Source organism: Arachis hypogaea, chromosome 6, assembly GCF_003086295.3.
Source record: "Arachis hypogaea cultivar Tifrunner chromosome 6, arahy.Tifrunner.gnm2.J5K5, whole genome shotgun sequence".
NCBI classification, from domain to species: Eukaryota; Viridiplantae; Streptophyta; class Magnoliopsida; order Fabales; family Fabaceae; genus Arachis; species Arachis hypogaea.
Window position 1 is genome coordinate 7,591,082 of NC_092041.1, and position 14,484 is coordinate 7,605,565.

Consider the following 14,484-nt stretch of genomic DNA (forward strand, 5'->3'; position numbering starts at 1 on the left):
CAACTGCATGTCATACATCCATCCCTTAAACTCTTCCGATGATGCCGGCAAGCTAGTAACTCCTTTACGCTCCTCAACTTGTAAAATTTCATTGAAGTCCCCCATAAAACAGAAAGGAACCTGACACAGCCCCGCCACATAACTCAGTTCCTCCCACACCCCCCTCTTTGCCTCCCTCCTATGCGCTCCGTACACCAAACAAAAAGCACAGCAGAAGTTGGTCTAAAAAAAACTAAATAACATTAAAATTGTTAAAAAAATATTTAAATAAAATTTAAAGAGAAGGACTAAATAATTATTTTAAATAGATAATAATACTCTTAATTAATTTTTGGTATTAAATTATTTATTTTTAAATTTTTAAATTCAATAATCCTAAATTTCTTATGCTTTTATAATCAAGAGGTGGTATTTTGTTGTGACAGTATAAAAGAGGTACAGAACAATTCAAAGATTCAATGATAATATTTTAAGAATAATGTTATATATTTAAATCTTTTTATGAACTAAATTTAATCAAGTTAAACAATAAGATTTAGACTAATGTTAGTCATAACTAATTTTTGTTATCTTAGATAAATTTAGTTAACAAAAAAATTTAAATATGTAACTTTATTCATCAATTCAACTAGGTATCTTTTAAACTGTTCATTTAGTCAGTCTTTTATTACGTTAATTTAAAAAAAATAAAACAAGCACATTTAATTAATTTATTTAAAATACAAATTCAAAAATCAATGTAAGTAAAATTAAAATTTAAAAATTTAATTTTAAATCTCCAAATCATTTTTTAAATTCTCTAAACACTAACACATTCCAAAATAAACTCCTAAATATTCTAAAATAGATTTCACCCTATTAAAATCTTCAAGTTCTGCCAACTCCTACCAACTTCTATTGGGCTGGACTTCAAAGTCTATCTAAAAAAAACACATATCCAATCATCCATGATAAACCTAATTCACTCCCATTTATCACTAGTAAACATAATTAACCCTATGTACCACCATTTAAGTCTAGCCTCAACTCCCAACCCCGATGGCGGTCCCTTTTTGATTTCCCTCCTCCATTCTTGGACGTGTTTCCATTGCCGATGTCAATAGTGATCAGTGCCGCCCGCGCTTTCATCGGCGAGCAATCACTAGCCTTCGAAAGTGTATCTCAGTGCCGCCATTAATGTACATGACACCTTCCATACAAGATACATTCGTAAAAGACACCTCTGTTTAAAAGACACATTCACAAAAGACACCTTCATTAGAAGACACGTGTATAAAAAAGACACTCCCTAAATACATATGCATAAAAGGACACCTTCATTAAAAGAACATTCATAATCCACATTAATGGATGATAAGTCGTGTAGAGTTTTTGTTCGCGGCTTCGGGACGACGTCAAGGGATACGCGTTGGCAATCAGGTGATGGAACACACAAATTTTCGCGATAACAATAATTACAATGACCTTGTGGGTGGTTACTCAACACAATCTTTATTATTCAAATTTTTCATTAATATTATTTTTTAAAATTTAAATTTATTAAAATAATTTTAAATTATTAATTATTAATTGAGTTGTCAAAAATTACTAGAATGACTCTTGGTACCCAATACTTTTTTTAAAATCTTTCACCTTGTAAAATCTTGACCTACAACTATAGTGCTCCTCTTCTATCGCCGCGTTCCTCTTCTGCACCGCATTCCTCTTCTGCACCGCATTCCTCTGTTAGTGTACTCATCATCTTCGTCATATTCCTCCGCCAGCTTCACCAGCATTAGAAACGCATCTTATCAACACACTCTTCTTTTTCATCACGACTCCCTGTCTCAACAACGCATTTTTTCTATATTGTAAAAGATTCTATTTTTTAATCTATGCATAATTTTATATGTATCTCTGTATATTTATTTGGACGTATTTGTGTTGATATTTATTTGCACTGCTCTATTTGATTTGGAATTTTTTATCTCCTTCACATTCTCTAGGTTATTAGAGTACATGGTCTCTCATCCCCTTTTTTTTTGAGTAAAACGTTACATAATGTTAAATGTATTTCTGTTTTTTTTATGTATTTGTGTTAATAATTTTTTTACACTACTATTCTACATAATTTAGAATTTGTAATATTAATATAATTTGAATGTGACAATACCTAATTTTATATGTGTTTGTGTTTCTATATATTTTCCTGCAAAATTTTTGTGAACAAAAAATTTTGAATATGTTTTGAAAGTATTATATTTGTTATTTTCTTATTTTATGTGTCTTGAGTACATTTAAAATACTAAATTAAATACGTATAACACATCTAAAATAATATAAGTGCACACAAAATAAATTATGAATATATTTAAAATAAAACTGTGTTTCAAAACACATTTTAAACAATTTTAATGTCTCATCAAAAAACAAAAAAAAAATACTATTTTTTAAATATAAAAAGTGAACAAATAAAAAAAATTTGTTAGTGGTGTTTTTTTTTCTTTTGTTTTACGTGTTTGTGTTGAAAATTTTTTTACTACTCTATTGATTTGGTGCAAAATTTTGGTGCAAAATTTTGGATGTTTATTTTGTTTGTAATGAAAAAAAACAATGAAACCATCAACAAAGCAGAACAGACGAGTCCCAATTAGAAAATAAATGTTGTGCCTATATGTGGCGGTGATGATAATAAAAAACAAAAAAATGTAAAAATATCATAAATTAAAATCTAAAAAGTAATTTTTTTAATGAGGAGAAAAAATTTAATAATCTTAATTAATAAAAAAATTACATGATGTATTCTATTTTTTATAAATTTAGAATATAAATTTATTAAAAATATTATAATTAATAATTTAAATTTAAAAACTAATTAATGGATAATTATTAAACAAAAATATTATTTGTATATTAAAATTAACCACTAAAATTAGTCACTAATATATTTGTGTATAAATACATGTGTGGTTTAATTTTTTCAATGTATATTTATATTTTAACATGTATTTTATACTTGTGATTGACTTTGATGGCTGATTTTAGTGTACACGTAACATAACTCACTATTAAAAGATGGGATAAAACACCTAAATAAACCAAAGAGCTACCAATATTACTCAACAGTCCTAAAATGAAAAACGTTACATAGATGTCCCAATACATATATTTTTGTAAATCAAATTGATGATTTAATTGGAATTAACATTCTGTTACTAAATCGAATCAATTTGATTCGAATTAGTAAGGTTATTGGTAAATCGAAGTTATTTGATTCGAATTACCAAGGATTGATATTCGAAATATAGCCAATGAGTAATAAATCAAATCTAGTATCGAATCAACTATATTCGATTTACTATTGAACAATCCACATATAGTAAATCAAATCAGCTTAATTCGATTTACTACTGATACATATTATTGACATTTACTATTTATAAGTTAATTGTTTATTAATTTTAAAACATAAATGTCAATAAGAAAATACCCCTCATTTGAATTCAAATAAAATATTAAAAAATTAAAACGAATAAGAATATAAATCTAATTTTTGTGTTTTAGTTCAAATTCCAGAAAATATATATTTTTATAAACCTATAAATTTAAAACGGAACAATAAACAATTTCTAAAAATTCACTAAAAATTATTCTTTAACTCATTAGCATATAAAGAATCATTACCGAGACTTTTAATGTTAAAAAAGTTAATATAAAGTATAATTCTCTAAGGTGGCATAGGAGTTAAAACTTAAATTTTGTTCAGAATAAAAAATAACATATTGTTATACAATATAAAAAGACTAACTATATTTATACAATATGTAATTTAAAACTTTAAATTTAAAGTTTCTCAAAATTTATATATATTTATACAATATGTAATTTGAAACTGATCCGTTAGGGTAAGGCAAAACAAACAACAACAAACTCGGAACTGAACTAACGCATGAACTTTCCCCAAATCTCTCCTCAATTCCGAAAATAAAGCGCATAACGAATGAAAAACCTCATCCAGCCCAATAAATCCGCATAACCACCTTCAACAAACACCAATATATACGAATTACTCACTCAAGTTGTAGGTACGTTATTCACTCTAGTTTTTCCCCTGAACTCTCTCACACTTATACTGACTTGAGCGTTGGAGTCCCTTTTCAGGTACCCAACGCTGCTCCTCAGGAAGAAGACGACGTTCCATACCCATCGCTCCAAAGGAAGCCGGTCTGTGCATTACCAGAACGTGCTATACCTCGGAGTCGATTCTCATACAGGAATATTTGGCACCCACCGTGGGGCCCGCTTTACTTAACCCCATTTTCTCTTTGCTCTGTATATCTTTTATCTCTTCTCTCTTGCAGGACACAAACGATGGCAGACGAACAAAGCCACGCTCCCTCCGACACTAACCCGCAGGAGATGTTAGCAATCAATGAGGCCCTCAGGGTCGAGAATCAAAGAATGACCGAGCTCCTGCGGCAGATGGAGCACGATCGTGCGAAGGGCGAACACAAAAATGCTGAACAGAAGGAAGACAATGACGAGCACTCCTCCGAAACCAAGCAAACCACTCCCAAAACGACAAGGACCATAGTCAAAAGAACCAACCCCTTCACAAAATCAGTTATGAATTTCAAAATGCCCGATAACCTCACCCTACCATCAACCCTAAAACCTTACCAGGGAATAGGAGACCCAAATGTCCATGTAACCAAATTTTATACCATGATGTTCATGAATAAAGAATCCGACCCCATCCTATGCCGAACCTTTCCAACCTTCTTAGACGGAGCCGCACTCATCTGGTTTTCCAACTTACCTGAAAGCTCCATTTCAAGTTTTGACGAGTTAGCCGACCAGTTCATTAACCACTTTGCTGCCTCAAAAATCTATGTCCACAACTCAGACTACCTGAGCACAATCAAACAGGGACCAAACGAAAGCCTGAAGGACTACATGACCAGATTCGCGGAAGCAACTAATGAGATACCCAACCTGAATCCCGAAGTCCACCTCCACGCTCTGAAGAGTGGCCTCCGTCCTGGGAAATTCCAAGAGTCCATCGTCATAGCAAAGCCCAAAACCCTGGCCGAGTTCCGAGAAAAGGCGACAACCCAAATCGAGGTGGAAGAATTCCGAGCACTCAGGAGGGCGGAAAAATCCGCCCCAAATAGAGAAGAAGACAGACGAAGCAGGCATCCAATCAGCAGGACAGACCAAAGGCCGTTCAGACTAACACCTAAGTTCGACACATACACTCCTTTTAACACAAAAAGAGAAGACATAGTAAAAGATATACTACACTTTAAACTCATCAAACCCCCAAGCAGAGCCGGTACCTACCAGGACCAGAGGCACGTGGACAAATCCAAATACTGTGCTTTCCATCAAAAGTACGGCCATACAACAGACGATTGCTTGATAGCAAAAGACGTACTCGAAAAATTAGCACGCCAAGGATTGCTAAACAAATACATCGACACACGAAGTCGAAGGAGAAACACTGAAGACCTCAACCACCAACAAAAAACGATCGACGACCCCCGAGACAAGGGACGAAAGGTAGACAATGATAACAATCTACCCCGCCGAATAATAAATTGTATTTCTGGTGGTTTTGCAGGTGGAGGATGCACGAGCTCGGCACGAAAAAGGACATACCGAGCCATGATGACTATGACAGAATCAACAATACCTCGGCCAACTAACTCGGACAAGCCTGGAATATCATTCAACCCCGAGGATTACAAGGCCGCTGACCAAAACCCAGACGACCCCGTAGTCATCACCGCACAAGTCGGAGAGCCCCTGGTAAAAAAGATCCTCATGGATCCGGGGAGCAGCGCCGACGTACTGTTCTACTCAACGTTCCAAAAGATGAGCCTCAGTGACAAACTCCTGCAACCGTCATCCGGAGAATTGGTAGGTTTCTCAGGTGAGCGGGTTTCTATCCGAGGTTACATTTGGTTAAAAACTACTTTTGGGGATTACCTCAACAGCAAAACTTTAGAAATACAATATTTGGTAGTGGATTGCAAAAGTCCCTATAACATTATTTTAGGCAGACCATCGTTGAACGCATTCAACGCTGTTGTTTCCACTGTACATTTGTGTGTCAAGTTTATTTCACAGGATAACAAAGTAGTGACAATCCATGGAGACCAGAAGGAGGCCAGGCAGTGCTATAATGCCAGTTTAAAAAACGAACAACCAAAATACCTTGACCAGCAATACGTCCAAGCAGTGTATAACTCGGACCAGTTACCTCCTCTGGCAGACTTAGATCCAAGAACAAATAACCAGGAACGGCCTATGCCCCTTGACGACCTCACCAAGGTGCAGTTGTCAAACAACAAAGATAAATATACATACCTCGGAAACGCACTAAAAGAAGCGGAACGAACTCAACTGGTGGAGTTATTAAAACAAAACGTCGACCTATTCGCCTAGACTCCAGCAGATATGCCTGGGATAGACCCAAATGTTATCTGCCACAAGCTGGCGATCGACCCGTCAATCCGGCCTATAGCCCAGAAGAAGAGACACTTAGGAACCGACAAAAAGACAGCCTCCTTGGAAGAAACCCAGAAGTTACTATCCGCCGGGTTCATCAAGGAACTCAGGTACTCAACATGGTTGGCCAACGTCGTGATGGTTAAGAAGAATAATGGCAAATGGAGGATGTGTGTCGACTACACAGACCTCAACAAAGCTTGTCCAAAGGATGCATACCCCCTCCCATGCATCGACAAACTCGTTGACAACTCCTCTGGTTTCCAATGCTTAAGCTTCATGGACGCCTACTCGGGTTACAATCAAATCCTAATGCATGAGGAAGACCAAGATAAGATTGCCTTTATCACCGATAATGGTACCTTTTGTTACAAAGCCATACCATTCGGACTCAAAAACGCAGGCGCCACTTACCAACGCCTCATGGACAAGATCTTCTCAAAACAAATCGGGCGCAACACAGAGGTTTATGTCGACGATATGGTAGCAAAGTCAGCACGAACATCAAACCACGCCGAAGACTTAACAGAGATTTTTCAGCAACTCCGAAAGTACAATATGAAGCTCAACCCGAAAAAATGCGCTTTCGGAGTACAAAGCGGAAAATTCCTCGGCTTTATGCTCACACACCGAGGTATTGAGGCGAACCCGGAAAAATGTCAAGCTGTTCTCAACATGCAAAGTCCGAGGACAATCAAAGAAGTACAATAGCTAACCGGCCGACTCGCGGCACTAGCAAGGTTCCTACCTTGTATAGCGTAACGATCACGTCACTTCTTCAAAAAACTGAGAAAACAGGAACAATTCCACTGGTCCGAAAAATGTGAAACAGCATTCACAGAGCTCAAAACCCTACTCACAACTCCTCCAATCCTCCGAACACCAGAAACAGGTAAACAATTATATTTGTATTTATCAATCACTAACCATGCTATCAATTCAGTACTAGTGACAGAAACAGACAAACAACAACACCCGGTATACTTCGTCAGCAAAACACTTCAAGGTGCCGAGGCCTGCTACCCAAAGTTGGAGAAATTAGCCTTCGTTCTCGTCGTAACAGCCAGACGGCTACGACACTACTTTCAAAGCCACACCATTATAATCAGGACAGAACAACCCTTAAGGCAGGTACTGGCAAAGCCCGAGCTGGCAGGTCGATTAATCAAATGGTCCATTGAACTATCAGAATACGATATCCAATACCAATCCAGAGGCGCCATCAAATCACAAACGTTAGCCGACTTTGTCGCCGAACTGACGCAAGAAGACCGAGCTCCTACAGAAGACCCATGGACGCTATACGTCGACGGAGCCTCAAACAGCAAAGGCTCCGGCGCAGGAATACTCCTAGAAAATGGCCAAGGAATACAACTCGAACAATCACTACATTTTACTTTCCACGCAAGTAACAACCAGGCAGAATGTGAAGCTTTAATAGCAGGACTACGCCTCGCACAAACCATGGGAATAACACAAATAAACGTCAAATGCGACTCACTCTTAGTGGTGCAACAAGTAACAGGTAAGTTTCGGGTAAGGGATCCCCTCCTTGAAAAATACAATGCAATGGTTAACAACCTTATCAGATCTTCGAAAAATTCAATATTCTTCATATACCAAGGGAACAAAACGACAGAGTAGATCTCCTCTCCAAATTGGCAACAACAAGAAGACAATACAACAGCCCTATGTTGTCACAACTAACCCTGGATGAACCCAGCGTCACCCTAACAATTGCAAGCATTTCACAGGAAGACGACTGGAGATCACCAATAATAAATTACCTGAAAACAGGAACAGTGCCTGACAACATTCAAGACGCAAATAAATTCAAAAGACAGACGAGCTTTTACACCATCGTAGGGACCGAGCTATACAAGAGAGGGTTCATGAGACCCCTCATACGATGCTTAAGTACAGCCGAAGCAAACTTGGCCATGGACGAGGTCCACGAAGGAGTCTGTGGCACCCACATTGGCCACCGAAGCTTAGCCGCCAAGATTTTCCGAGCCGGTTATTATTGGCCAACGTTAAAGCAAGATTGCATGCGCAAAGTGACCCACTGTGATCAATGCCAACGCCATGCGCCAGTCATCCACAACCCAGCCGAGCAGTTACACACGTTTGAGGTATGCTGGCCATTCAACAAGTGGGGACTGGACATCCTCGGACCATTCCCTCCAGCACCAGGCCAGGTCAAATTTTTAATCGTTGCTATAGATTACTTTACCAACTGGATAGAGGCTATACCATTAGCAAAAATCACTTCTGAAAAAATGATTTCTTTCGTATGGAAAAACATACTGTGTCGCTTTGGTATACCTTAATCCATCATCACTGACAATGGAAGACAATTTATAAATCAACGATTCACAAACTTTTTACAAAATTTCAAAATAAACCAACAATTTACCTCAGTTGAACATCCACAAACTAACGGTCTAGCAGAGGCCGCCAATAAGATAATTTTGCAGGGCCTTAAGAAAAAACTGGAAGACTCAAAAGGCGAATGGGCCGAGCTCATTTCGGAAGTGATTTGGAGCTACAACACCACAGAACAGTCTTCAATAAAAGAAACCCCGTTCAGATTAGTGTACGGGAGCGACGCCATGATACCAATCGAAGTATCCCTACAAAGCAACAGAACCGCAAACACAAACGAAGCTGACAACATAGAAAAAAGGAAAACCGAGCTTGACCTAATGCAAGAAGACCACAACAAATCCACACTACAATAGCTAGCAACAAAACGGGCTATAGCTCGGAAATACAACAAGAAAATCAAACCAAGGACATTCTCAGAAGGCGACCTCATACTCAGAAAGGTCAAAGACACACAAAAGCCGCACGGACATGGAAAATTAAGTGCAAATTGGGAAGGACCGTTCAAAGTATACAAAGTCGTCGGCAAGGGGGCTTACAAGATACAAAAGCTCGATGGAACTATCCTACCAAACACATGGAACATATCATCCTTAAAGTTATATTTCAGCTAATGTATAAGTCGGACACGGTGATGCACTCTTTTCTCTACCACCAGATTTTTTCCTAAGGAGGGTTTTGCTGGGGAGGTTTTAATGAGGGACACCACCCCGCACTTTCCAAACAAAATAATATTATGAACTGTGACTCTATCTCTATTGCACTACTTTATCAAATTTCCAACAATACAAACGACACCTCTTCAATGTCCAAGCAAAACTTATCAAATAACAAAAGACAAAAGTGAGTATAACTACTCAACAAATCCATAACTCAACCATCAAATCAGCAAACATAATCCATCTAAACTCTATACAACTCTACCAATGCAAAATAGTAGGCACACACTTACTCAAAATATACCAAAATAACAATAAACAAACCTCAATAAGAGGAACAAGTTTCAATCAAACATTCACAGTGACAACATCGGTCTCCAAAAGGCAACCCAGACCTAATACATAAAACTAACATACATAAATCAAAGTCCTTTTTTCTAGGAAACGGGATTCTCCCCCTGACCCTCAACATCGTCATCATCTTCAACCAGCTCATCCCCAACAACAACCTTACAAAGGTCCATCCTCGACAGATCGCCACCCGGCACCAGGAACTTCGCCTGCTCAACGGCCCTATCAAAACCAGCCGCGAACATTTCAAGGCCGTGATTTTCTTTATCATCCTCAGCTTGTTTTTTTTCAACCCCAAGCTCAACAATCCTAGCTTCAAGAATAGCCTTTTCCTCCCCAGACTTCTTTAATGACGTCTCAGCATCCTTAAGCTTCTCCTCCAATTGATTCACCAGATCCAATGCCTCACGAAGCTTACCACTCTTTTCCACATTCTCACGCATAAGTTGATCCATTGCAGCTTTATCAAAGATAGCCCTAGAGCGCTTCAACTCCTCGGTCCGACCAACACACATCAGGCGAGCTCCAATAACCTGAAGAAAAACACAAAGATAACAACCAACAAAACAAATACAACACAAAACACAAACCCATTTCAATATACCTGCAAATACTGGGCAACCCAAACCTCACCCACTTCGTGAATGAGCTTAACGTCAGAAGGATTCTGCACATGATCATCCGCCAGCACAGTGAAAGGAAAATGCTCGCTCCATAAGGATGTCAAATCACCATCACCCCTATAGCTATGCAACACCTTCTGGTTCTCTGTAAACTTCTTCACTTGATCCAGGTTAACCTCACTCACCAATTCTTCCTCACCAATATTTGTACCTTTCTTTATCCCCCCTCTCTTCCTTTTAAAGTTAACCTTCTTGGGGGAGGGCTGATTGACCTCAGCACCTTTCTCAGCCATAACCTGACTGGTCGAACCTTGCTTTTCAACGTTCTTCGTTCGGAAGTAAGCTCGTAAACTGGACGAAGTCACTTTCGGTGCTTTCTCAACTACAAAACACAAGGAAGATATATCACCATTCATAAACAAAACATAACACACAAAACATTCAAAAACAGTTACCTATATATCCATCAAGGGCATCACTATCACCCTCTAAGTCAAGAAGCTCAACAACAGACAGCAATCTTGATGACGAGATATGATTCACCAAAAATTCCACGAGCATTTCATTCCTATACTCCATATTATTCATACCAAGTATCTGCCTAGGCCTCGGTACCCAGAACAGAGGAAACCTCTCCAAAAGACACTCATCAACAAACCACGGATACTCACCTTCTACAACACCTACCTTCAAAAACATTGACTTAAAGCCCTTATATGAAGACCTATACAAACTAAAAATGGCACGACTAGGAACACTAGCCAGATTCAACCAACATCCCCGCCTAACCCCCTTACACTGAAACAACGCAAAAAAGACTTCCAACGACGGTTCAACCTCCAAACAACTCATCAAAATCTCGAAACCCCTAACAAACGCCCACGAATTGGGATGTAACTGTGACGGCGCACACTTCAACTGCATCAACACACCACACTCAAACTCAGAGAAAGGAAATCTAACGCCCAGGTCCACAAAAATGCAGCTATAAATGAAAAAGAACTCAAACCCCTCTCCACGATGGAAAACACGATCATCAGCGGTACACAGGAGAAACTTAAGTTTCACATCGCTACCCCCTCTAACCCAGGAAGAAACAGAACCTAATTGCGCAACACTAAGTTCATCATCAAACACAGAAGCATAACCCTTCACCGATTCAGCAACCCATGCAAAGGGATTAACCGGGTCCCAAACCCACACGTCTTCAACAAGCCTCACTTCTGTCTTCACAACTGATGATCCTACTTCTACCTTCTTCCCCTTCTCCATTCTCAAACAACAATATAGAATAGAAGACAAAGCAGAACAACAAGATAAAACGAACCAAAAAAGGGGGAAGAACACAACTAACCTTTAATCATCCTCTGCGAACAAGAGAGAAGAGAAAAAGAAAAACCGCATGCAAATGGATAAAACAAAAAAACCAAACAGCTAGCCCACCACCCCCACCACAAGCGTTACATCTCCCAAAACAAACCCTAGCCATCCAACGTACAAAACATCAAAACCAATCAACGGCCCGATTTCAACACCCTTTTCACAACCCAAAGTGCATTAAATGCAGTTTCACTTTCTCCAAAACTCTCTCTCCTACTAAGCACTCCGCGCGAAAATTCAAATCACAACAACTCCAATGAACAAGTTAAGCTTGGGGGCTCCGAGTTATAGTTCGGCACAAGAAACCAAAATGTCCGCATAATTCAGTTCCGAGTTATAACCCACGAGTGAAAGCTTAACCTGTTCATGGATCAAGAAACAGGTCAACCTTGGGGGGCTATGATCCGTTAGGGTAAGGCAAAACAAACAACAACAAACTCGGAACTGAACTAACGCATGAACTTTCCCCAAATCTCTCCTCAATTCCGAAAATAAAGCGCATAACAAATGAAAAACCTCATCCAGCCCAATAAATCCGCATAACCACCTTCAACAAACACCAATATATACGAATTACTCACTCAAGTTGTAAGTACGTTATTCACTCTAGTTTTTTCCCTGAACTCTCTCATACTTATACTGACTTGAGCGTTGGAGTCCCTTTTTAGGTACCCAACGCCGCTCCTCAGGAAGAAGATGACGTTCCATCCCCATCGCTCCAAAGGAAGCCGGTTTGTGCATTACCAGAACGTGCTATACCTCGGAGTCGATTCTCATACAGGAACAGAAACTTTCAATTAATTTTGAAAAATTTTGAGAAACTTTAAATTTAAAGTTTTAAATTTAACATATTGTATAAATATATTTAAATTTTGAGAAAAAATACATTTAAAGTTTTAAATTACATATTGTATAAATATATAGTTAGTCTTTTTATATTGTATAACTATCTGTTATTTCTGATTTTGAAAAAATTCAAGTTTTAATCGCTATGCCACTTTAGAGGGCTATACTTTATATTAACTTTTTTAACATCAAAAGTTACAGTAATAATTTTTTAGATTCTAATGAGTCAAAGAATAATTTTTAGTAATTTTTAGAAATCATTTATTGTTTCGTTTTAAATTTATAAGTTTATAAAAATATATATTTCCTGGAATTAGAACTAAAACACAAAAATTGTATTTCTATTTTTATTTGTTTTGATTTTTTTGATATTTTATTTGAATCCAAATGGAAGGTATGTGTACTAAATCAAATTAAGTTGATTCGATTTACTATATATAAATTGTTCAATTATAATTTGAATCAAATTGATTCGATTTAGTACCAGAATGTATACTTCGAATTAAATCAATTCGATTTACATAGATATATACATTGGAATATGAAATATTTTTCATTTTAAGACTATTGAGTAATATTAGTAGTTCTTTAGTTTATTTAAGTGTTTTACCCTAAAAGATGAATAGTATTTCTCATAATAATTTGTTAAGTCACCTATCATATCCCTCTGGCGGTTTATGTTTGTATTATTCTTGGCAGTAAACTCCTCACATGTGCAAAATACTATTCACTAGCAAATTAAGATTTGATTAGTGTAACATTGAAATTTCTTGAGTTGAAAAGTAAATAGACAATTAGACATACTTATGTTGGGAGAGCTTTTTTCAAGGACACACACCAGAGGGGCATATGCGGTTCCTAAATAATTCAGTGAAATAACTCGGAGCCTTTCAACATCCCAAAAGTCAAATTGTGTTAATGAACACGTTTTATGTCCTTAAAGTAAATGCCTCCAGTAATCTCATTGTTGCTTTTTGAACAGACAATGCTAGATGACCCTTTGTTCAATCTTAGTTAAGTATTCTGCTGCATAAGATTCTATATTATAATGATCTAGTGGAATGTGCTTTTGATTTTCTTATCAAATTACGCCTATGTCTTAAGTCACTTGGTGATTTATCAAATCATTATCACCTGATCTTTGGATTTTTCTATCCTCCTTCCATACTGTCACAAAAAACACCACCTCTTAATAAGAGAAGAATAAAAAATTTAGAGTTACTAAAAAAGAATAATTTAAAATAGTTAAGAGGTTAAATTTAGAATAATTTATTTTTACAAAAAGTATTTTGATGAATTGGTCCAACAAATTTCGTGAACTTTTTTAAATCCTATAATTAATAAGCGTTTTAAAAGACTCAAATTTAATCTACATAATAAAACGAGTTAAATCAAATCGAACCTAAATCGAATTAAACTACGAACTTCCATCAAATAATCCGATCCAGCCCACTTAAACCCGTACTCTTACGGCTACTTTCCTTTAATTACTGCCCTCTAATTTAGTATAATTAGTAATTTGTAATTACTCCTTTCAATCAACTCCACATCTTCAAAATTGATCATAGATTCATAACAAAAGTCATAAATAGCCCTAAAAAATTGTTTTACAGTTAAATATATTGTTATATTAAAAAAAAAAGTAAAAACTGTAACTATTTTAAGATGAATGAAATAATTAAAAATTTTTGATACAGTTGTAAAATACAGAAAGAATTCAAACAGTCTTAAAAATATAAACATAGATA

The 14,484-nt window shown here is 36.9% G+C and overlaps 1 protein-coding gene across 1 annotated transcript; it reads left to right on the forward strand.

Moving 5' to 3' along the window:
- The first annotated feature begins 4,350 nt into the window (after positions 1-4,350).
- LOC112805240 (uncharacterized) lies at positions 4,351-6,429 on the forward strand. The gene has a single exon (XM_025847640.1). The coding sequence runs from the start codon at positions 4,351-4,353 to the stop codon at positions 6,427-6,429; it is 2,079 nt and encodes a 692-aa protein (XP_025703425.1).
- The last annotated feature ends 8,055 nt before the right edge of the window (positions 6,430-14,484 follow it).